Source organism: Schistosoma mansoni, chromosome 1 (assembly GCF_000237925.1).
Source record: "Schistosoma mansoni strain Puerto Rico chromosome 1, complete genome".
Lineage (NCBI taxonomy): Eukaryota > Metazoa > Platyhelminthes > Trematoda > Strigeidida > Schistosomatidae > Schistosoma > Schistosoma mansoni.
In genome coordinates this window covers 405,814-433,020 of record NC_031495.1, presented here as the reverse complement: position 1 = coordinate 433,020, position 27,207 = coordinate 405,814, and the positions used below count along the sequence as shown (strand labels likewise).

General features: G+C 35.7%; 1 protein-coding gene across 1 annotated transcript in view; it reads right to left on the bottom strand.

Annotated features, from left to right (window-relative positions):
- Positions 1-27,207, bottom strand: part of Smp_160460 (Myb1-related transcription factor) — a gene marked incomplete at both ends in the record, with an annotated part of 98,476 nt that overhangs the window by 17,208 nt on the left and 54,061 nt on the right. The window contains 9 exons of the mRNA XM_018792900.1: positions 495-599; positions 2,641-2,693; positions 4,635-5,119; positions 11,643-12,272; positions 14,497-14,912; positions 15,114-15,361; positions 18,836-18,905; positions 20,118-20,180; positions 25,599-26,568. Coding sequence (XP_018647466.1) covers positions 495-599; positions 2,641-2,693; positions 4,635-5,119; positions 11,643-12,272; positions 14,497-14,912; positions 15,114-15,361; positions 18,836-18,905; positions 20,118-20,180; positions 25,599-26,568 — 3,040 coding nt within the window. The remainder of the gene's footprint in view (positions 1-494; positions 600-2,640; positions 2,694-4,634; positions 5,120-11,642; positions 12,273-14,496; positions 14,913-15,113; positions 15,362-18,835; positions 18,906-20,117; positions 20,181-25,598; positions 26,569-27,207) is intronic.

Sequence of the window (27,207 nt, the reverse complement as noted above, 5' to 3'; positions counted from 1 at the left end):
TATGCAATCTTTCTTTTACATACTACCATCACTAAATTAACTATTTCTATGAATTTGGTGTTCATCTTGTTGTGCTAACGAGGTATGGCAACTTGGACCGATGCATTTATGTGCCTTATCCTACGTTGTAGCTGACTGACTGAGTCATGCTTATTATGTAGTGCCTAGTAATTAAATGATATTATGGATGGGTTTGTAATGGATTGTTTGTCTTTTTAAAGTTTACTATTTCTACACTGCTTCTCCACTCATTATTATTAAATAACTGTGAAAGATGTATAGACTATAGGCTTTGATCACTGATGTCACCGAAGAGCTTTGTCGGGTTCAATAAAATAATTGATTGAACAATAAGGGGTAAAAGAGAAAAATGGCAATTTATACATAATTATCAATCGACAATATTAGTTGAATTCTGAAGAGAAAAAACAACACTATTCAACACACAACTAATTGTATGTTAATAATACCAGAAAACAAAAAAAGGAACTTACATGATTCTATATTCTTAGGATCATATTCATCAAGATAAGCTGGATACCACAGTAACATTTCCCATTTGGATGGTGATTCTTTGTTAGTTTCAGTTGATGTAACTTCTAATATTATTGTTAATCATAAGAGAAGGGGATAAAACAAAATTTAACAATTTGATTCAATAATATGCGTTTTTTTAAATAGAAAAGATACATTTTCATTATGAAAATGGCCCCCAAATGCCCTGGTACGACCGAGAGTGAGGAGGTTCCTCTCTCCCTTTCGAAATGCTCTCACATGGCCACGCGTACGTAGCCTCTGCCAGAGAAGTCTTACTCACTGCCTTCTCTCACCACGGGTGTTGTTTACGAAATTGAGAGGACGAAAAGCGAATGTCAGGTGCTTTAACTAGCTTGGTGGACACGAAAAGTCCACCTAGGGGAGTTGGAAAACCCTCATTCCAAACAAATGGTGCACATAAACTCCAGTATCCTGAAGGAACAAATGGCGTATGAATCAATCGTTGGTCACCGGCTACCATGGAACTGCATCTCCTCACGATGCTCCACTGCCTTGTGTATCAGACCTTTAGGTCAAAGGTTCCGTGTGTGGACCCCTAAGAAAACTACCTGCTTCGGTTTAAGCACCCGGACAGTATCACAGCCCTCACACAAATCAAGTGAGACTTGTGTGGCGCATATATATCTGATGCCCCTTTGGACCAATATCTATGTGTTCAAGTAAAAGTAAAAGTAATGAAAATGACTAAACCTACTAAACATTCTAACAATTCAGTGAACACTATGGAAATAACGTTTAGTGATTCCAGTTACCAAGTTTTCGGTTCGAACTCATAGTCTGTTTTCCACTTCACATCAATGATCATCCCATTTTAAAAGAAAGGGCAAACATCCATTTGTGACAATCACAGAGGAATTAGTTTAACTAAAGCAGTGTCTCAAATAGTACTCTTCATAAAATCCTGACGTCTAACCAGAGTGCATGAAGAGCGAACCCAAGAAAACCAGGCTAGTATCAGACCTGGATGCGGATATATAAACCAAGTATTCACCACTTGGCAGGTTCTGGAACATAGACATACTTTTTGACGTGTGACAAAAGTTGAATTCCTTGATCTTAGAGCAGGGTTCGACTCTGTTGTTCATGAAGTTCTGCAGCAGTGTCTGTTAATGAAAGATATACCAAAGAAGTCCATTAACGTTGTACAGATCCTTTATTCGAACGCTACTGGTCGAGTCAGAGCTTATAGTGAACAATCATCAGAATTGATCAGTTCAAGTGGTGTTCGTTCAGGTTGTCCGCTTTTTCCCATTTTTATTTAACTTTGCCATAGACACGCCTTTACAGATAGTACTTTCATCGTACGACTTTTTGGTTGATCTTTCACCAGGAGATTAACTTGTTGACTTAAAATGCGCAGTCGTTTCTGGTGAAGTTGCTGATGAAATACAGAAACTTTTGATAGTCTTAAACAACAATGCAGGAAACTTCGGTATGCGATTCTCTCCCTCCAAATATGAAATGTCACTTCAGGATTGCCCTGTGTCAACGCCTGAACTGGAGATAGGGAGTGAATTCATTGCATTTATCAACCTCTTCATTTATCTCAGGAGTCTCATAAGTTCTGGTGGTCTGGTGTCTGATGGAATCTACGCACAGATTCAGAAGGCTCAATTAGTTTTTGCAAACGTGCGTCGCTTGTGGTGTGGTCGAGATATCCATCGTTAAACTAAAGGACGAGTTAACTGCATAGCAGTTCGCCGTGCTCTGCTTTATGGGTGTGAAACATGCCCATTAAAAGTAGAGGATATTATTAAGACACTAGTTTACGATAATGAGTGTCTTTAAAGCAGTGCTTGTGCATTTTGGGACCACTGAGTAAGTAATGTCTGGATTACTAATGAAGTAGTAGGTAAGGATAGGAAACCTGTTGATGAGGTAATAAATCTTCACTAACTAATATGCTTAGGATATATGTTGTGAATGGATAACCACCGCCTACTGAAACGCGCGATTTTGTTTGGTGTAAGAGTAAGCTAGAGAGGAGGGTGATTAAACCAAAATATGAGATCAGTTCATGAAGCCAATGACAATTGGACTTGGTTACGTAGCATTTAGTTTCTTTAAGAAAGTATTATTTACCTTGACAAAAATCAGGAATTTCTGCTTGATAAGCGTGACCAACATTGATATGCCTTACAAATAGAGAAATAAAAGCAAAGAAATCGAAATTCGTAATCAAATGAACAAATATACAACTATTAGTATAAGAGGTCTTAATAAGATTGCATAATTTTATGGTTTACATTACAAACCTTTAATACCAATTATTATAATATGTTCAGTAAGTTGTGAGGTATTTCCTGGAGTTTAAATGAAAAGCTGTGACAAGTGAAGTTTGGCCTCTTAGTGTATCAGTCAGTTATATACTAATAGTTTTAAATGATGATTACACAAAATCGTGAAATCATTGAAGTTAGACAAATAAGCTAATAGATATCAGCTCAGAAGTCCAAACATTAAGGGTTTCCTGTGAGACCTTGAGATTCTGCATCCGATCTTTGGTGAAGTAGCGAATGAGCATTGGCATGCAGCCCCATACTAGGACGAATCAGCTGTCAAGTACTTCCTGGTTTCACTGGTTGTTTTAATAAGATCATTTTGTGAGGCAAACTAAAACTTTACGATTATTCTTAAACATATCGACACAGTAAACGAACTTGATGGGATTCTTTCGGTTCTATTAAATATCACTAAAAAATTTAAATATTGCTTCTTGTAACCCTAACATTAATCCCGATTCATCATTCCGCACGATCTTTGCTTTTCTTGAAAATCACTTTTAGACATCAACTATTACTAATGACGTAGATGCCCCCGAATGCTGACACGACCGAGGGTGGAGAGAATTCGCTTTTCCTTTCGGAATGTTCTCATGTGGTGAAGCGTAAACGGCCAGTGAAGTCCTACTCACTGCGGGGGTGTTGTTTACGAAATCGAGGGGATGAAATATGAAGGTTCGGAGCTTTAACTAGATTCAAAGAATTCTGATAAATAACTCAACCGAAGAGATGTAAGCAACTAATTTGTTACAGAATTAATATGCCACTTGAATCATCATGTTCTTGAATCTTCCTCATTCCATCAGAACACTAAAGAATCTGACCATAATGTGCCACAAATACGAAATCTTAGTCATTAAATAACCAAGATATGTTGATAAAGACCTGGGCTACAGATATTTAAGTAACTGACTGAAAATTTAAAGACATACAAACAATAAATGGACCGAAAGATTGCTAACAATTACGTTTACATAATTTCACCATAAAACGACTAATTAATAAACAATATTCATCAGAGAAGTATAGAAAACAGTTAATAGGAAGATAGATGTCTCCATCTCATTTTTCCTTTTCATCTCTTCTTAATAAATACGTTAGTTAAGAAAAAAATAGTGAAAATTTGTGGTGATGATCAGGCTACCCATGTCACTTAATTGTGGTGGTCAGACTTTCTTAAGGTGATAATGACCTAATCGAATTATATTGACTAAAATACTTGTTTTTATACGTCTTATTATATCAGGTAAGTTGGCTAGATAGCGGTAATACTAAAAGAGGTAAACTCATGGTCCGAGGGTGAAGTTGTACTGGCTACTGTACACCAGCATCTACAGCGATACTATATTCCCACAGTAGAATGAGTTCGTTAGAAAAGGTTGGATTTAAAAAATAGAGTAATTCACCTCTTTCCTATAGGGTTCCATTGTTGGCGGTAAAGTTTTAAATATAAAGAGCAAATGCACCTAAAAGTCCTCACAAAATGGCCGTATACGACTGGCTCTAGACAGTTATTCAAGGAACGCTGCAGTGACACTTCTAGCTCGTCAAATGTACTCCCGACCCGCTTTTCTTTACAGATCCTTTATAGTATGTTTCCTTCTACAGTATGGGGAAACAGGAAATAGCAAATCTACACAGCCTTGAGTGTTTAATATAAAGTGGGCGAAATAGAGATTGAACCTAGGATACCATGATGGGAAGTCGAATGGTTTGACCGTCTAATCCATCACACCTCATTGATCTCGGTTGTTTGCGTAGAAAATACAGAACTTAAAATACAAAATTACTCACGGAATAATACTAGTTGGAACACCTTCATCGTCATCCACCTCCTCATCCTCCATTTCATGCTCCGAGTCTAATTCAACATCGCTATTAAATTGCATTGTTGTTTCAGAATAGTTTGTCGCTTTAGTTTTCATCTCGAAATCAAAATTTAACAACTGTTCATCAGCAAAGGTGAAACTGTGATCAGTTTTATTAAGAATTGAGTCATTACTGTTATTATTGTCATCATCAGTAGGACTAGTAGTAATAATATGGTGATTGATTTGATCATTAGATGCATTTATCTCAGTATCACGTCGACGACGCATAAAACGGTTATCTTGATGTTGTTTTTGTTTACTTAACCGATAGGCTTCATCGGCTTCGGCAAAACGGCGCATGGTCTCATCATCATAACCAAATACGGTATCAGTGTTAGAGAATTGTTGTTGTTGTTGTTGAGATTGAAGTGGTAATTCATTGTCTTGAAGATCTTTTGATTGATTTGCCTACAGTGAACAAAACATGAAATGAAATAGTTTTGAGAATAAATTTATCAGTTTTAATAACAAGTTTATCATGCAGTTGAAGTGATCATCGAAAATTAAAGAGAACGAGAGTATTGAGCAGGTATTTTGTTTTGGTATGTGAATCGTAGGCGATGTAACTATATGTTAACGACAAACTTGAGAGATCGTTAAATTGGCTTTTATCACACAACCAGAATTTAAATGAAGTTAAAGTATAATTTGTCATTAAAAAACCGGAAGAAATTCCGAAAGATTAAAGTTGGTTTTTACGTATCGATAAATTTATGATGTGCACGGGACTTCGAGATATCGTCCTGTAAATACCCTTAATTCTTATAATGGGCGCCCGAGATGTATTCAAGATTGCAGATACAATCAGCATCAGAATCAGGTATCACTTATAACTTAGCCTTCACGCCATATCATATTCACTATTCAGTGGAAAAATAGATATGTTTATCAATCATAATTGCCTTAAGACGTTTTGAAAAGCTTTTTATCAGGTACATCCTAGCTGTCATTCGAATTTCGTGCAAAACTCGAACAATAACAACATTGAATCTGATCGGCTCGTTGTTGAAATATAGTTTTACTAATTAAATGGTATGCATCCACGACCTTATATCCAGCATGAAATCAGGAATACTTAGTTCTCACAACGTGTACGGCATACGTTAGTCTAGTGATCTGGAATCTTACGTTTTACATTTGAACTTAAATCATAAAATAGGATACTCTTGATATTAGAATAAGTATCACTTTACAAGGTACCAATTCTTTGTGAATTCTTTTTTAAACTATTTGTGTACGATTCTGTTGACAAGCCCTTAATTTAATCTAAAAACCTACTTAGTTTGTTGTTACCAAACCATAGAACTGTTATGAATTGGTCTAATCACTTAACACGGCGGGACTAAAGAACATGGACGACCTTTGAACGAATCTTAAATGACCTTGAGAAATACTAGCCAATCAGAAGACAGTTAGTATACAGTAAAAATATATTATACAAAACTCAAAAATTAAAGGGGATACTGTTCTTTTACATGACTCAAATACTTATCAAGGTCAGATATAGGTTCAGAAGTTCTAAAATCATAGTGCATCCGGCACAGGAACTCATCCATGTGGCTCCATAGTAGTCGACCTCTGGAACCATGAAAAAGTCTCAAAAATTCTTTCAGCATCGACCACATAGTTTCAGTGTTGTCGGTATGTTGGTATGGTTTAGGGTTTAGGATTAGGGTTAAGGTTTAGGGTTAAGGATGAGACTATAAAATATGGACGCCTTTTGAGCGACGCTAGAGTGAATCTCAGAGTGTCCACATAATAACTAAGACTAAATGAGGGTTATAAACCTGTGTGAAGAATTCAAATTATGATTTACATTCTTGGTTAAGGTTAGGAATTATACTTAGGGTTTTCATCACGAACTGACATCAACTATAATGCCAAAACTCTATTTATAGAAATGTATAATTGAATTTTGCGCCAAAATTTTATGATCACTTCTCTTGTAGACGCTAAATCATCATGTTTTCTCTAAAATCTGTTGTAAACCGACCGTACGTAAGCGTCAGGTACCGAACTTAGCGCCGTGACCTTGAAAGCCCGCGAAAGCTTTTGATTGGCTCGTCCATGCTCTTTAGTCTCGCCCTTAACACCTGACCAATGAATTGTAGGATTGAATCCTGCCACAACAACCTTTATTCCGGGAACCAGGTAGTAATATCACTACAGCATGTATGACTTACAGTCTTCTAAACCAGTACTTAGTGGTTATAAGTAATGTGTTTTTATTTTATCTCAGACCAAGAAAAAACAACAGTACAACTCCGAGTTAATAGCGACGTTAGAATAACCTTATAAATTTGAAGATGATTTTCAGTCAATCACCAGATTGTATAAATCAAAAGGGTGAGACTATAATTTATGGACAACCATCGAGCAACGCTTAAGTGATCCTGAGAATGTCCACCTATAACTAGGACTAAATGACGGTTATAAAGGAGAGTGAGGAATTAGAATTATAATTTACGGTTGTTGGTTGAGGTTGGGAATTATATTTAGAGTTTTCACCACGAACTGACATCAGCTAAAATGCCAAAACGCTATTTAGTCAAATAGATGGATGAAGTTCGCGTCAAAATCCAAGTCCCGTTACCTTATATCTGATTGGTTCGTCCATAAATTATAGTCTTGCCATCAAAAGAATTTCACCAGTGAAGTAATGAAACTTGTTGGAGTACAATAGTCTCAGGGATTTTGTCAGTGTTTTTAAAAAATTAATGTTATTTTTAAATCCTTATTACTGTAGAACAATCGCTAGGCAAACTCATTTATCTAAAAACGAAAAAAGTCGTCTCTAAATATTATTCACTTGTTGTTTGCTTAAATTTTCCCATTGTTGTTTAGGATTACAATTGATCAGTCTCTTGTTGACATATGTGCACCCTGTCCTAAATAGGACAAAACACATGTCCTGTATCCCACTGCTAGCCACTATCCATCTTTGCTCATAAAGCTTGTGACTTAAGGCAATATCGAGGCAATCCGCACGGATGCATATATGGCAATAACAGACTGACCAAGTGCAGTCTTAAATAACAATCGGAAGATACAAGTAAACAACACAAAGTGAATTTAAACTTCACCCCGTTGTAAAAACGAGCGGCTATAAGGACTCAGTAGCTAAATGAATAACGCAATGGCATTTGCAGTAAACGGCACTGAGTTTGAGTCCTGGAAGGAACATCAACTCTGAGATGCAGGTACATTCAACTGACGAGATCCAAATAGGACGAAATGCGTGTCCTGGATTTCACTGCTAGCCGATATCTATCTTTCTATCTAAATATAATTTTCTGAACACTTTTCATAGAAAATTAATCATCGCCAATGAGATCTTTATTAACAAATTTGGTAAAGAATTATTGAGATTTCAATATAAGACAACAACGTGCATAATGACAAAAAAGAACGATTTCAGTAGTATATGTAGGTACGTACGATAAAAAGTCATTTAGTTTTGAATTTTGTCCAAAAAGAAAAGTAAATATCATTTCCTTGATTCTGTGTTTGACTTGTCTCTACTAAATGTGATTACGCTCGAAGAAAAAAACACAGGGAATTTAACTAGAGGGAATAAGATCTAAGTAGATGATAGCGCATAGCAACAACAACAAAAATTGAATAAACTGATAATTGGGACATGTAATCAAATAATTTTGTTTTAATTATTATCCCATATCTATTATGTTATTGTTTGACATAACAACACTAAACTAATTCATAAGTAAAAATACAAGTTAATACAAGATGGAGTTATACATACACGAACACACACACATACGCAAACTACTAGACAACAGATATGAAGGATTTTACACTTGACAACTAACAACAACACTCTCAAACAACATATATTGTTTCAGCAAAAAACTACCCTTTCAATATAAGGAAATTTTAAACAAATAAATAACAGAAGGGGTTTTGTGGAGATTTAATATGTTTCATAGTTGAAAGTGTGAGTCAATTGAAGCTAGACCACCATGGAAAACCTGGAAACACTTCAATTGGTTCATGCTTTCAACATTGATAAATACTAAATCTCCACAAAACCCCTTCTATAATTAATATAATCATATGCTCACTAGTGACTTCGAGAAGTATATCTAGGAGCTCTAGTGAGAAGCAGTGATCAGTGGAGTTCAAAACCACGTCTGTTGTGAGATAGGAACTCACTGAAGACAATTGGTGAATGGTTGCTCAACTTCGTGGATCAGTTGAAGTTAGACATTACCACCGTTGGATGCCAGCTCAGTGGTCTATCGGTTAAAGGCTTCGGCTCGAGACTGGTAGGTCCTGGCTTCGAAACTCGCGAGAGCGGGTTCGTGGATGCGCACTGCTGAGGAGTCCCATAATAGGACGAAACGGCCGTCCAGTGTTTCCAGGTTTTCCATGGTGGTCTAGCTTCAATTGACTCACGCTTTCAACTATGAAAAAATAAATAACAGTATGGAGAGATTTATGAAATTTCCAGTTTAAACTACGGGTAGGTCCTTAGACCAACATTGAAAACCAGAAAGTTTTGGACAGAACGAAGTACGTGACTTCTCAGCGCTGCATATCCACGACATCATAACAATGAATCTAGGACCAACGATTTCGAGGGAGGATGCTTAACCTGTAAGACTAATGAGCTGTAAAACTTTAATCAATTCATGATATTGCGAGACCACCATCTTTCACTGGATGCGATGATTGACTGTACAGAACCCGACATAGTTGAACTTGTATTGATAATAATCTTATTTTTATTGGTGACTAGCTTCAAGACGTGATTACTGGAAATCTAGTAAGAATTAGTGACCGGTGGAATTGAACCAAATCGGGTGTGAAACAGTCAACCACTGTAGGCAGTGGACGATGATCGCGCAATATTGTAAATTAATTAAAGTTAAAAATATTTTTATCCCTCAGGTATCATACAACTCGAAAAAAAGAACAGACACGCACATAACCAAATAGATAATCAATTGATAGGTACATAAACAGATGGAGATACAGCTATTAGATAGGCAAATAGGTAGATAACGCATAGAAAGATAAACAGATAAAAGATGCTCGGGAGCAGACATCAGAACTAGCTACAAAAGGAGTGAGCGATGAGCTTATCTTATCCATATTCTAGAAATAAAAGTTACTATGTCAAATCAATATTTTGGGACATAATAGAGTAGAGAACAACTATCAAATAATACCTTACGTTGATGTGTGTGTGTGTATTTATGATACTGTTGAGTATTCATCATGAATCGACACGTAAGCTGATGAGAAATTGAAAACCAAGAAGCCTTAACTATGAACTCCGAAGAAGTATCCACCTAAGGAACAAAACGACATTTAAAGCGTTCAGTTTATTTATTTATTTAAACACATAAATATTGGTACAAGGAAGCACCAGATATATATGCGTCTCACAAATCTCATTTGATTTGTGTGAGGGCTGTGATACTAACCAGGTGCCCAAACTGAAGTAGGTGGTTATCTTAGGGGCCCACACCCGGAGCCTTTGACCGAAAGATCTGATCCACAAGGCAGTGGAGCATCGTAAGGAGATGCAGTTCCATGGTAGCCGGTGACCAACGATTGATTCGTACGCCATTTGTTCCTTTCAGGATACTGGAGCCAGTCCATGTGCACGATTGGTTTGGAATGAGGGTTTTCCAACTCCCCTAGGTGGACTAGCCTTGTCCACCAACCCGGTTAAAGCAATGGACATTCGCTTTTCATCCTCTCAATTTCGTAAACAACACCCGTGGTGAGAGAAGGCAGTGAGTAGGACTTGTGTGGCAGAGGCTACATATTCACTGGCCATGTGAGAGCATTTGGAGAGGGAGAGCGGACTCTCCCCACTCTCGGCCGTACCAGGGCATTTGGGGGCGTTCAGTAATCTAATAATTCTCCTGAGACACTGATATAAGAACATCTTGAGTTATGGGACATTCGCAGGTTTAGGGTTTCTTAAGTATAAAGCAAAATTATATTAAAAGCTTTGGTTATCTCACCTTTTATGATTAGAACAATGTAACAGAAGAGATAAAATTAATTCACACTAAGAGAAGTCGTATGTATTTCATTGTACGAAGATTAATGCTATTTGACAAATGACTGCTTAAAAACCTGAACGTCTCGACTGCTGAATGTGAATGCGAGGACAAATTCTGTTTTAAATGAATATCTTACACTCCATAGCATACTAACAGATGCTCATCGTCGACTAAATGAATAGAAACAACACTATGATGCAACGGACAGTAAAGATTTCAATCGCTTACTCAAGATCAAAATGTTTATTTTACGAAATAACAGAGCTACACGTATCCATCACAAAGATATCTCAAAAGTGATTCCAAAATATCATCCCAGAAAATCTCACATTGTCCATGGTTTCCTTAAGCTGGAACTAGGTGGGAAAGGTAGTGAGGAGGTGATTTTATGATATGAAAGAAAGTCGTATTCCTAGATATGGTGCGACACAATGACTTGTGATGTTACCAAGCATGATTTAGAATAGAAGTCAGTGGAGATCCTATTGTAGCTTTCTTTTACAATATTTATTAAGGTGAGAGGGACTATATGAATCGATAGAAAATCCCTCTTGGCTATATTTATAACCGAAATGTATCTTCTACCATACACTATAATTGTTTATTTATTTTTCCATTTTGTTGCATTGCCTTTACCTCTTCTATCTTTACACAATCTGATCTCTTTATTTTATCCGGTGCATACTACTTTTAATGTTCAGTTGTACCAGATTTTATGTACTAAATAATAGAGAAATAAAAAATAGTACGAATTTCAGAAGTAATGAATGTAGAAGGAATTAACATTAAGTTACTATGATATTTATAAACAAAGCTTCACTTTCATATGAGATTCACATGCGTAGTTCAGTACAATAGAACCAAAGATAGAAATTGTAAAGAGAACTTACCGAATCTTTGGTCGTATTACAATCAAGAATTAACACAGGAGCCGACTTTGGTGTGAGCTGTTGACGTCGTCTACGTGTATAGGCTATTGGCCGATTTAAATCACGCATATACAAGTCAGTGATTGAGCCTGTATTCGCGTTGTTGTCATAACTATTATTATAAGCATCAGCATTAGTAGGACCAGTAGATATATTATTACTAGAATCTACCGTACTAATACTCTGATTCGAAGTGCTAATCTCACTGGTATTACTCCTAGCACCACTGCTACTTGCATGACGTCGTTTTAACTGACCACCAAGATTGACCCCACTGCCAGTGGCACACATAGTAGTAGTTTCCGAGTCATTATGATGGGTAATCGATGGATAATAATTAGAGAATCGACGATTCATCAGTGTGCCGCTCCCAACGGAACGCGCCCCTGTCGACGTCATCACTGATGTTCCTCCTCCTGATATAGATATTGGAGTTGGCACCCATCGTGATAATGAAGAAAATAAACCGGAACCTTGACGAACTGGACTAAGCATTGGAGGTGGCGTATATGGTGGAGGACTAGAATTAAGCGAAGAGCGTTTTGAACTCCATACACGTGGAGAACGTAATCTTGACAAATTTGCACCGGTCTAGAGAAAGTAATCACATTGAAAATAAAGTTATTTAGTTCAATTATTACTAACTAAAAAACCAATGAAATGTTTTATTCTTGAATTTGAAAAATGTTTAATTCATTAAGAAATCGACATTGTTAAAATCCAGAAAGAATTATATTGACCTTCATTCTAATAAACTGTGGGCTGTTATCAGTTAGCTGATAAAAACATAAGATGTTATCTTACATTTCAGTGCCTAACAAAGTCATCGTCCTAAACGGATCGATTGGCTGTAGCTTCTGTTCCAAGTTAATATCAAATAGAGCTAGGATCAAGGTTAGATATCGAGCCATCCAAAAGTATAGTTGAACATTTGCTGCAATTGAATTACATCATGAAAATGGAGAGTAAAGACGTTTGCAGCTTAGCGAGACGTCCCGCTCATGAGCACTGTCTCTCTACAGGCTCCTTACAACCCGTTAAAGTATGTCGATCTACTCCAGCAAACCTCGAGCTTGACCATAAACGAGGATTGTTACGTAGTGAAATTAAACAAAGCTTGCGAAAAAACCAAGAAGCCTGTTGGTCGAAGAATGGTAACGAGTTTTAAACACCAGCTGCATCTGGTAACTGACAGACAGTCTTTCAATTCAGGTCTGAAGGTTTTTTTATTTGTCATTACCACTTTCTAACATTCGTAAATAGATATTAGTCAGTAACCTGAATATAAGTAGATGAAACGTCATTTGAAGCTGTGATCCAATGATTGGCAACTGACTAGATATTTAATTGATTAATTAACATCTTAATGAAGTTAAGATACTAATTTGTATATACGTTGCACATCATATTAAAACGAAAATTAAGATAATATTCATATTCATTTAAAGAACATAATCACCATAAACTATGTAACTTGGTCAAATCTGTGCCAGAATGTGATGCTCTAGTTTAGAACTATTGAGAAGTATTAAGCAACGAGAACATAGTTCAAAAAAGAAATGAGACGGAATACAGGAACTGGAAATCTAGAGCATGACGAAGAATGAATGCCTTTGAACTAATGGGGTTGTTTCTGAGCCATATCATCCAACTTCCTTAGCTACTGAATGAGGTTATAGCATGGATAGCAATACGGCAGTTTGTATCAACTAGTATGACTTGCAACAACATTCAATGACTTAATTGACTGTCCCTAAACTTTCTTCCAGATTATTCCTACAACAGATAAGCCTGCAGTCAAGGTAAGCGATCGTCCAAATGAATATTTTGGAATGGTCAACATATGATGAAACAAATGGTAAATGAAATCTACCAACAGAACTCATGCATTTATAAGCTATAATTGTTGGGAAGGTATTACGTATTCCTCGAAAAAGTTGAGAAAAGTGGTTTCAGTAACACTTGACAATTACCACAAATCCCTATACTGAAAACGATTCTCGACTTATAGAAAATATCAATCAAGAAGTTCAGAATAAAAATAAAGGAGATAATTTCTAAAAAAAAATGGAAACAGTGACAGGATAAAGATCAACGATAACAGATCAAGATCTAGATCCACCAAATAAGGTGTAAGTTATATGTGTAGAAAGTCGAATTCCCCAGTGTTATCTGAAGTTTGTGCGGATGTTGCTGTTTAGAAGAACTACGAAGGTTTCACAAATACATCATCTACAGAAAAATACGAAACTGCACCAAAACCACTTATCGCAACCATAAATTTCCATCATTAACTCTTACCTGACATACTTTTATGTTTAAAGTCAGTATCGACAAATTGTTAGTCTCATAATTAGCCAAAACATATAATTATTTTCATTTCTATCAAGAAATATTCAAGGTCGTTTGGGCAAGGATGACCTCAAGTAAACAACCATTAATCCTAGAAACACTGGATATGTGCCTCATTCCTGCATGTAATCTAGCGGTGAGCACCTACGTGGCTACCTGAGACAGTTGCAAGAACCTCTGGGACTCTTGGCAAGTGCTTCAGTTTACTAGATTACCATAATAATTTCAAGCGACTAGAGTTAGAAATGCAAATTACTTGATTCCAGATCAGTGGTCTGAAGGTCAGTAGTTGGCTACGAGATCCGAGGGATCTTGATTCAATCCTTGACGGGATGGCAGGTGAACAACTCTGAGGAGCAACATATTGAGACATAACACATGTTTAGTGCCTTCTGGCTTTTAGTGGTTGTCTTGTTGAAATCAATTTGCAAATAAAATATAAAAATTCAAAAGAACATCTTACTTGTGGAGGAATTGATATAGGCGCTGGTTTACTTTTCATTTTTTTCGGTGGCGGTAATGCTGTTGGATTACGGAATAAATTATCTTCAGCTAGTGATTTCGAAAATTTCGCTGCAACCGAATCGTTTCCTGAATCGCAAAGATACTTATTATTATTATTGTTGGGTGTTGTCTGATTTATTGTTTTTTTGGTAATTTCACCCTGATCATCACAGTTGATAATATTATTATTTTGTGTAATTGATGGTGGTACAGTCAAGTCCAATAATTCGGACTGATTTAAATTGGACACTGAACATGAAGAAGTAATTGGAAGATGTAAACTGATAGGTAATTTTTGATGCTGTTGTTCATGATGATGATGAGTTGGTACTTTTGAAAAGTGTTGTTGTTGATGTTGTTCGATACTCAAATCTTCTATATCCATAGAACGAAATGAATTAGTCATTAAATGTGAATCGGCACATGAAAAAAAAGATGTTGTTTCTTCTTGTGATATCGATGATAATGCAGATGGCAATGAAAACGGTAATACTGGTGGAGACGTTGTCGGTGATAATGATGTCACTAGAAATGATGATGATGGAATACATGTCATTTTATTGGTTGGAAATATACTTGACATATTGTTCATAATATTTATTGGTCGGTATAAACATTCATCTTCTAAAATGGAGAATGACTGGTCAACTGTTTCTACTGTAGACCTTGCTACTAATAAAGATGTTTGGTGTTGCGATGGCAGTGGTGCTGGTTGTGCTAGTGCTGGTGATGGGATAGGAGTTAACGATAGTTCTGGTGTTGTTGGACAAGAATTATGCATATCACATGTTAGTGACGATAATCCATCTGGATCAGTAATATGGCTAAAGACGAAAAAAAACAGATGGAAGAAAATATATATGTATCATCGTGAGCATGATAAATTTAGACTATTAATAATGGTTACATTATATTATGAACTGACTGGAGATGAAAATGTAACCGTTTGATTCCGACAGAATCCTCACCGCAGTTGATAAGCTGAAATAGTGCTCAAGCTTGCATATTGTGATGACCTGATTGATTCACATAATGTGAAACATTTGTGCTTTTAGTTCCTACCATAACCAGATAGGTCAGTCGGAGCGAGATGAAACTAAGGACAGCAAACGTAATGCCTTAAACGAAGTTCTGCAGCTGATTGTATAGCCGCGTTATATCAGTAAAGTATTACTTTAAAACAACCGACGTCTGTACCGATCTCGCTTTTTCACAACAGGACGGGGTTAGAAAAAATTATCCTTAAAAAAACACACCCCCACCTAACCCTATGGTTTTTCTTAGCTAACAAACATTGTGTATCAGTTCAATTTATCACATTACAAATGAGAACTCAAACACAAGGAATTTTGTTTCAAAAATAAGCAGGCGAAAGTATGAAATGAATATATCAGCATTGAATAAAACTTAAGTAATGACAGTGGTTAACCAATGAGATTTCAAGTAGACAATTAAAGCTCATGTCGAATAATCAAGTAGGAAAATGTTAACCACTGATTGAGGATCTGCTAATTACGAAGAAGAGAAATGTTTTAAGAACGTTCAGAACTGATTATTGTTACTACAAAAAAGAGATAACTTCATCGAAAGGTAGAAACAAACAGTCTGAATTGATTTGTTTTTCACTGATTGTAAAATGACTCTAATAGATAGGATTATAAGAACAATTTTGTAACTGACCCCGATCAGCTGACTATTGAGATTATAGAAACAGTAATAATGTGGTTTCAACATTGTGCCGACGTGCACTCAAACATTATGACGAGCAGAATTATGAAAACTAGAGAAAAAGTTGTCCAAATACATAATGATGGTGAGAAAGATTAAACATTGCAAAATACAGTTCACATAAAAGGAGTAAAATTGAGAAATGAAAAGCATAGTGTTGAAGATTGAGATCAGCACAAGACAAACAGTGAATACATCTATCTCACTGCAACGGATTTTGAGCCATGTTATTCAATGTTTCCAACCATTGATTGTAGGTATTACCAAGATTTTAGCCAAGTACTTTGAACCTATTGTAGTGGATGCTATATATACTGACAGATATAAGTAGTATTTAACTCATTCCATGGTAGAAAGTTTGCAGGCAGAAAATTGAATTGAAGAGAACAGGAAGGGAAATAGATAGCCATTGTAATAATAACAAGATTGGAAGAACCATGAAGAACATACAGGAAAACTGAAGGAAGATGTGAAAATAGTGTATTTAAGGTATGGTTTTCATATTTTACATAGGCATTCTGAAATTTTGCATTAAACAATAAATTGGTCTCCCCCTACCTGAAATTTCGTTTACTACACTACCAATATGGTCCAGAACAACATTCGATGGTGGCGGGACTAAACTTTATGGACGAGCCAATCAGAAGCTTTCGCGGGTTTTCAAGGTCACGGCGCTAAGTTCGGTACCTGATGCTTACGTACGATCGATTTACAGCGGATTTTAGAGATGTGATAATTCAGCGTCTACAAGAGAAGTGATTTAAGAAGTTCCTATACTTGTGGCTGTGGTACCTAAATGACTTTTTCCGCTTGATCACGGTTAAGACCCTAACCCTAAACCATACCAACACCATTGAAGCTATGTGGTCGAGGTTAAAAGAATTTTTGAGACCTTATCATGGCTCCAGAGGTCGACTACTATGGAGCCATAAGGATGAGTTCCTGTACCGTATGCACTATGATTTTAGAACTTCTGAACCTATATCTGACCTTGAGAAGTTTTTGAGCCATGTAAAAGAACAGTATTCGCTTTAATTTTTTAGTTTTGTATGATATATTTTTACTGTATACTAATTGTCTTCTGATTGGCTAATATTTCTCAAGGTCATTGAGGATTCGTTCAAAGGTCGTCCATAAAGTTTAGTCTCACTTCGATGGTTTTATGGATTGATCCCGTCCCTTTGATGACTCTACTTTATTTCCAAACAATTGCTACTCCAGCCAACATTTGGCATCGAGGTAGGAATGGTTGTTGCAGATACGTTATACATGTCTCAGCCACCTAAGTAGACAAAGATTCGCGTTTTCAGTCATCGATGTATATTTGCATGATTTCCCTCTACTCAATGTTAAAAAATTACCAGATCAATCCATTTATTATAATTCAGTTTTTAAAAAAAACATAATATGAGGTATACAAATATACAGGTATAGATAGACCCTAAAAATGATGACCAATCGCTGAATGATCATTAGAAGGAAGAGAGTTAAATTTGTGTCGTGAAACAACAAAGATGTTATGACTGTTATATTCAAAAGGATCACAAGTTGAATTAGTGTATGTGTGTGTGTATAGACTGATGACAGAACAAGAACGAGTCGATACGTATGAACTTGTGCTACACCATACAAGCTCATAATTTATAATAGTGTCTGCTTGTGTATGTACTAAACAGACAGCTAGTAGATGAGCGGAAGAGTGAGCGAGAGAGTATAACGTGCAAAATGATAAATACACGAAAAATACTTTTTTACAAACCAAAAAAGTCATTTTATGTGTTTCCATGAAAAATAACCTGGTATTTGTCCTACATAATGAACATAATAAGCATGAGAAATATTTGGCTTCATATGATATCATATATATATCGTGAGTGCGCACTGCTGAGGAGTGCTATGCTAGGACGAAACGGTCGCCCAGCGCTTTCAAGTTTCCAATGGTAGTCTAACATTAATCGGTTTATGATCTCAATAATAAGATGAATTTGGAAACCTTTTTGAATGGGAAAACAACTAGAGAATCTCATACAATTACCTTTGATTAATAAACTTTTATGAAGTGAAAATAATAAATACCGTGGTGAGATGAAGTAGGACACATTTCATTTAGGGAACACTAAATCTTTCACACAATGATTTGTGTAAATCGGTTAAGTGCTCCGGCGCGAAGCTGGTAGGTCCTGGCTTCGAATCTCGCGAGTGCGGGATCGTGGATACGCACTGTTGAGGAGTCCCATAATAGGACGAAACGGCCGTCCAGTGCTTCCAGGTTTTCCATGATGGTCTAGATTCAATTGACTCATGATTTCAACTATGAAAATACTGTAATATCCACAAAAACCCCTTCCGAAATAAATAAAACATGCTTACAAGTGTAATTTGGCGTATAACATTACATAAGGTCATTTAGTTAGTTCACTAATGAAAAATAATTACGATTGCTTTTTATACTCATTTGAGTTGTTGAACTTATAGATGAACAGTGTGTTTGTATGTGAAATTGTGATGATTTTAGGAGAGCTAATGAGAAAAGTAAGAGTAATTATCAAATAAACACGGCTAAAACTGACCTTTGCATTAGCAATTCGGCAACAACATCACTTGACGGTTGATCACCAACAACTCCACTGGAACTAGTACCTTTGCAATAATGACCGCGAAGATGATGATAATGATGATGAAGACGATAATGATGGCTATGATATTCCGGTAGACAGAAATAAGATTTATTCAGAAATTCATTTTTATGGCTTGTTAAAGCTGATGGTTTTAAATGGGATTGTGAATTGCCAGGACAGGTTAACGGAGAAATTGATGAATTATGGGACGATGATGACAATGGTACAGATAATGAAAATGATGAGGACGATAACGATAATGATGACCAAGAGGATTGTGTTGAAATATTGTTAATTGCTGGTGCAGAAATATGTCGTTTCCTTTCTAGTTCTAAACAGGTTAAACAACAATGACTCCTAGTTGTATGTTTTATAAATGAATCCGGTTGTTCATTACGAAGGAATAAATGTTTGTAATTATGATCTTTATTATCGACAATATTTTTAGTATTATTATTGCTTATATTATTGTGATTTCGTATAGAACCATTCATATGATTAAGTTGATTTTGTAATAATAATTCGGTGCCATTGAAAAAGCGACAATTATCAATTTTATCCAAAGAAGGATAAATCCCATGATTCGATGAGGATGAGGTGGATGACATAATTGGATACTTTGTTGGTTGTTGTTGTTGTTGTTGATGGTGTTGATAGTGGTGATGATGATGTGGTGATGGCAGTTGTGGTGGAAAAGAATAAAGGTGTTCTTGTTCAAGATCTAGTGTGGACGATATTGATGGTCCAAGGAGTGGTTGCTTATACTGTAATCGATTTCGACTTAAATTAAAACAATTATTTACATTTACTGATAATGAATACTGATTACTATTACAAGCATGAGTAGTTTTAGTTGTACTTATTGTATGAATGAAATTTGAAGACGTTACAACAGACAGTGGAGAAGTTGTTGTAGCTAATGTTTTAGCCGTTGAATTACAACACGATGATAATGTCATATTCATTACAGAACAACAATTTGGATTCAATAATGAAGTGCATGTGGAAGGTATAAAAATACTATTGTTATTATTATTATTATTGTTATTATTATTATTATGCACTGTAGTTGTATTCATAAATTCATGTGTGAATTGACGCGTAAAATCCATACTACCTAATGAGTTTACAACAGGTTGATAATATGAATATTGAGAACAAGTATGTGACGATGGTTCTGTATTCCGTCGACAAATTGTATTATTATTATTATTATTATTAAAATGATCATCACCATTTCCTTGTTCATGATATTGATGACGATTAGGGTAATATGATGAACTTGATGGTGGAATGTCTACAATTAAAATAAACGTAACACAAAAACATGAAACTCAATTTATAAAACTCAAAGTAAGATGTATTATGTTATTATCTTAAAACTAGGGTTTTTGCTAAATGTTATTTCCGGTCACAAACGACTAAGATTTCATTTTACAGAAAAAAAAGGGAACTCATCTCAACACGAAACATAAACACGATGAAACCCAGGAAGGAAGATAATAGGAGTGCAGAAAAAATATGGCTATTCGAGAAGTTAAGAAAAACCTAAATTGAAGTAATACTCTGTAAATATAGTAAAAAAGACAAGCAATAGAAGACCTTGAGAAATATAAGAAAATTAGCAGTGTAAAAGGGATAACAACCAATCAGGAAACGGTAAAGATCGTGCCAAAAAAGTTAAAACTAGAAAAAATGTTACCGCAATAATGGTTACAGTGTGGTGTATGTTATTTATGTCGACAGATATAAATAGTATGTAACACCAATTAGAAGAGGAATGCATGGTAGCAGAAGGCAATGAAGGTCGACTTGAATAAAATAGAAACGGATATAAAAGGGAATTGTGATTTGAAAGAATCATGCAGAATAAGAAGAATAAATGATGGAAGATTTGCAAATGAAGTATTTAATGTATGGTTCTTATATTTTATCAAAAGACTCTGTGGTTTTGTAATGAACCATAAATGGGGCGCTCCCACCTGTTTTGTTATTCACACTAACAGGATAGAAGTATACATATAATCATTTGAGGAACTAGAAACAGTACCAATGATTCTACAAGAATAATTTTGCAGGAAAAAGTATGCCGACAGTTTTCTGTGAAGGACCTGAATAGAATATCGGGATAAGTGTAGTTTTAACGAGCTAGAAAGAAGACCAAAGAGCTCAAAACGACCTCTTGAGGCAGATGAAAAAGGATTGTTTTTTTGAAGTGTTATCTCCATACTCATCCATATAACAGGATAGTGTGTTACTTTCTTATACGTCTTTACTACTCAACCTTTTCCAGTTACTTCCTTTCATTGTAGGAAGCCAGGATTAATAATAGAATCTTGTTGTCTGATGCCGAGCATTAGGAAGGGTGATTATTAAAAAGTTGTAATAAATAAAGGAGAGGAGAAAAAGAAATAATGTTTCTAAGAGTGTGGAATTTATTTGATCTACCCCCTGTCCTCGTGCCTCTACGACCAATCAGTAACTTAGTTTTAGACGTCGTATGATATATAATGAAGGCACTTTAATGACAATTCGTTTGTTCAAAGCATCAGGTAAGATGGAAAATACACAAACAAATTATTTGATTTTTTGAAACGTTGCTGTCAGGTGCTTTTAGAAACACCTTAGGATATTCAGCTGGAAGAACACATAATTAGTCAGTAGACAAGATTTATTGTAATAATTTACACAGCTTAAAAAGTAAGTGGTATGCAGAAATTGACAAAACTATAGTATACTGATATCTTTGAGGAGTTAACTAATTAGAACAAAGATCATTTCCTCATTTATTTTGCGCGAAATTTCAAGTGCAGTGGCAGATGAAAACTAACAATAATTGATTTCTAAAACGTTTCGAATCAACGGAAATATATAATACTCAATCGAAATGTGATTTTAAAATGGTGTTTAACCTAAATGACAAAACATACATACTCCGAGGGCAGATTGCATGTCAAAGTGTTTAATGTGATTCAATGCATACCCAAGAGTATCTAGTGAAGCAACATAACATTTTCTCACCCTAACTCTGCCACTAATTCTCAACTTTAAGATTCAGAAGTTTGTAAAAAGGAGGGTAGCGAAGCATTGCATTATAGCTGATGTCAGTTTGTGATGAAAACACCAACCTTATTTTTTTGTAAATTCAACTCAAAATTCCGGCCTTACTTTTCATATCTAGCCCTAATATTTTTATAATAAAACTAATGTTACGAGGTGATGAAAACTGCATAAGGTAATAACCCTAACTCAAAATATTATCCCGACTTATAATATGTTAAATTGACCTTTTTGCCTTTACACAAATGAATAACTCGGGTTAATTAATCAGATCAAAGCTGTAATTCCACAATTACTTGATCGTCCTTTATTGTCAAATGTCTTGTAACTATGCAGCATTTCCTAATTGGCTGATAATTCACTGAAGGTCATCAATAAATTATGCTTTAACTGAGAAATTTGATCACCTCAACTTAATATTTGCTGAATAAATCAAACAATATGATTGAACACACGTATCTCACAGTAGAAGTAAACACAGTTTGGTTCCAAAAGAATTAAAAGGTTTATAATCAGAGTTCACAAACCTATTTACAAAAAACATCCCAGATCTACTATATTCGACTTAACAAAAGATATAATCCTAAGCATTTAGAATAATAATTATTTAGTATTTATTTAAACATATAAATATTGGTACAAGGAAACACCAGATATATATGGGCCGCATAAATCTCATTTCATTTGTGTGAGGGCTGTGATACTGCCCAGATGCCCAAACTGAAGCAGGTGGTTTTCTTAGGGGGTCACACCTGGAGCTCTCGACCTATAGGTCTGATCCACGGGGCAGTGAAGCATCGTAAGGAAATGCAGTCCCAATGTAGACGGTGACCAATGATTGATTCATACGCCATTTGTTCCCTCAGGATACTGGAGCCAGCCCATGTGCACGATTGGTTTGGAATCAGGGTTTTCCATCTCCTCCATGTGAACTTTCTGTGTCCACCAACCCGGTTAAAGCGCCTGATATTCGCTTTTCGTCCTCTCAATTTCGTAAACAAAACCCTGGTGTGAGAAGGCAGTGAGTAGGACTTCCTTGGCAGAGGCTATAAACGCGTGGCTATGTGAGAGCATTTTTCGAGATAGAGCGGACTCTCCCCACTCTCGGTCGTATCAGGGCATTTGTTTAGTATATCTAAAATGTAGTTAACACTAAAATCTAGAAAACATATTTCGTCTCATTTGAGACTTGTCATTTCAAAGTTGGTATTCTCAATCACAGACTCAAATCCAACACTTTCCTGAAAGGAGTTTTATAGTAAAAAGAAAAAGTGTAGCGAGAAAAAAGTCCGCTTGTTTTTTAAAAGTAAACAATGTGAATAGTTCTTTTTCTTCTTCTTCTTCTTTTGTGTAATTATTTTTCATTCCAAATCATACTGAACTGCTCTATGAAATGAACAGATGTTATGAAGTTAGTAGATAATCATTTCCTTCGTTGTTTTATTTTGAAGAAAGAAAAATGGGGAATGAGTTAAACCGGGGCTAAAAAACTATTAACCCTCATATGCTATTCATTATTAGTATGAGTATACAATAATGAGATAATGTTCATTTCTATTTCAAAAGATGAATGTGTATAATTAAAATCATTCGTTGAAACATGCTTATCAATATTGAAGAATGACTTCGAACACTCCCCCCCTACCCCCCTCTCAGAAAAGCGACACATTAGGTAAACATTAATTATCAGTCAAAGATTATCCATTTTAAAATGAAAATCTCAACATGAACGCCAAGAAAGAAAAAAAAGAAACATTACGCGGGTATTGAAATGAAATTCTAATATTTTTAAATAGACAATAAATTCAACTGTCCAATCGCAACTATGTGTATGATTATGAAATATGAGTGTTGAAAGTAGAAGTTATGTGCAGACTGATAGGTATTTGGTCACAAACATTCGCCCCCAAATGCCATGGTACGGCCGAGAGTGGGGAGAGTCCGCTCTATCTCGAAAAATGCTCTCACATAGCCACGCGTTTATAGCCTCTGCCAAGGAAGTCCTACTCACTGTCTTCTCGCATCAGAGTTTTGTTTACGAAATTGAGAGGACGAAAAGCGAATGTCAGGCGCTTTAACCATGTTGGTGGACACGGAAAGTTCACATAGAGGAGATGGAAAACCCTGATTCCAAACCAATCGTGCACATGGGCTGGCTCCAGTATCCTGAAGGGAACAAATGGCGTATGAATCAACCGTCGGTCACCGTCTACATTGGGACTACATTTCCTTACGATGCTCCACTGCCTTGTGGACTAGACCTTCAGGTCAAAGGCTCCGGGTATGGGCCCCTAAGAAAACCACCTGCTTCAGTTTGGGCATCTGGGCAGTATCACAGCCCTCACACAAATGAAATGAGATTTGTGCGGCGCATGTATATCTGGTGCTTCCTTGTACCAATATTTATATGTTTAAATAAATAAATAAATAAACATTCTCAAAGCATTGCTTGTATGTAGCAATTGAAATACAGAGTGATTAAATCAAAAAGTTCCACGTCAGTAAATCAGTCAAGTTGAAATATGTGGTTAGCATTCGAAATGCTCCAATTACAAAGTTGATGGACAACAGGGTTTAATTTCCCTTCATAAACCATGATTCGTACACAAATGTGTTATTTGAGTAAACATAAGGTTAATGAGTGATTTATTACACTATTAATCTTAAGATAAGAGGTGATTGGTGGGAATCGATAGAAAACGTTCAAAATAAGTTTCTCGTTAGTTAGCACCCGAAAGTAAGATGTACTCTTAATCTTAAGAAAACATGCAACTTAGTGAGATTCGAATTCACGATACTCAGTTATACGATCGCAGACGCTAAAACTGAGCTATTTGGACCATGACTGATCTTGTATTAGACCTTTAGTCCTGATAATGATTAAATTAATAAGATAACATACGAGTAGAAATAATGGTAGTATAAAAAATACAGTTCGAAAAGGAGAAACCATATTAACGAGTAAAAGGCAGAAAATCATGCTGAAGTTCAAAAGTCAAAGGGAGAGTAAGAAGGAATGCATCTGTACTACTGCAATAAATTCTGACCTATGTCATCTAACGATTCCAATTAGTGATTGTAATTGGTTATGAAGTGGACCCTAATGTGGTTGTCTGCAACTAATCATACGATTTAGAACAACAATGGACGAATTCATGGACTGATGTCATGTCTTAATTTCCTCACTCCAGACTCTTCTCAGTATAAATAGTATATATTCATCCTTTGGTGCAATTATACAAATATCAAAAGTCTAGTCGATTCACCGGTTAAAATCACAGATATCCTTCTCTAGTACAAATATATAATGATCGGACAAATCATACGACTTATAAGTGCGAATAAGTAACAAGACAACACCGTTGGATGCCGGCTCAGTGGTCTATTGATTAAGTGCTCCGGCGCGAAGCTGGTAGGTCCTGGTTTCGAATCTCGCGGGTGCGGGATCGTCGATGCGCACTGCTGAGGAGTTCCATAATAGGACGAAACGGCCGTCCAGTGCTTCCAGATTTTCCATGGTGGTCTAGCTTCAATTGACTCATGATATCAACTATGAAAAGACAACAATTCATATGTTTCATATTTTAAATCAAAACAGTTAGAGACTGTATAAATTATCTAGTTACACTATGTTAATAGTTTACAATGAACTTACTTAATTGTAATGATTGAACTGAGGATGATGATGATGGTAAAAGACAAATATTCAATTGATTTTGATGTTGTTCAATATGATCAAGCAATTGTCTAGATTCTGAATGCTGTTGTTGTTGTTCTATTTGATGATAAAGATGATGTTGTGAATAACAAACATTACAGTTACCTTTTGATTCATAACAATTACTATTGTTAAGCTGATCATGTAACTGTTGATATTGATGATGATGACGTTGATTTTGTTGATTGTTAGTTTGTTGTTGATAGTGTTGTTGTTGTTGTTGTTGTTGATATTTTGATAAATTTCTTTTCTGTGTTGTTATATTCAATAAACGATCATGATTCATTGATGGTATCATAGAAATATCCGATGGTTTTATATTGTTATTATTAGTGTTGGTATTATCAGCAATGATTAGATTGTTACCATTATTGTTATACATTGAAGGGAATAATAATGAATCGGAAAAATTTCCTAAACCTAATCGATTAGCATCGAAACAACATATAGATGATGAAGATTTGTTGGAATTGTCGCACTCAGCGCTATTATTTACTGGAAGATGTTGATGTTCAGCAATAAATAGATTTGAATCAACATTGATACAGTTAGTTATTGTTGTGATGTTTACCGATGACGATGAGATAGTAGTGTTACTGGGTCCTCCACATTCTGTACTTAATGTGTGCATAGACATATTCATTGGTGCTGGTGTAATTGGTGAATATTGACTGCTAATACCAAGTTGTGTTTGATAATTTGGTTCATTAATCAATTGTAAAGGTTGAGGTATTGGACGGTGAAAACTAGATTTATGTGCTTGTTTTCGTTGTTGTGTTGACCAAGAGGAGGATGATAGTGGTGGTGAAGACGACGATGATGATGATGAAGACAATAAAGACGAATTAAGTATAACTGATGATGAGACATGAGGAGGTTCGTTGTTGTTCAGTTTTAATAATGATGTCTAAAAAGTGAAAACAATAAGCATATCAGCGATCACTAACATCATGATCAATACTTGCTTGTACTTGATTTGTGTTAGCAGAACACTACTATCGGTCCGACTTAAACCAATAAGCACTAGGGAACGAATAATGTAGATGCTAAGAGGTTCTCATATAAATTGTGTATATATTCTAATATTTGTAGTAATATATTTTTTTATTTGAAATATTGGAGTATACACAATTGGTTCCTGATACCTGTTCTAAATTGCGAAGAGTCATATGAAGTATCGTGGTTAGGGAATTCTACACAGTAGAAAAAGAGGTTGACATAACATTAGAACAATACAACTGTGTAACATTTCCATGACTGAATGATAGTATTAGATTGACTAGCAACATTCATTGCCGGTTTACAATTTTATTCATAGAGGAAGTCTAGACGATTATTGATATGGTTTACGTTAACTTAACAGGTCAGAAGTATATTGTATCTATTAAGATTATTCGACGAATATTAGAACGATGTTTAACTATACAAAGTACACTTAGTCAGTCAGTCAGTCAGTCACAACGTAGAACTTCGTACGTACGTACATCAGTTCGAGTTGCCATACCACCTTAGCACAGAGATGCAGTTGTCGATTCAAATCCCACAG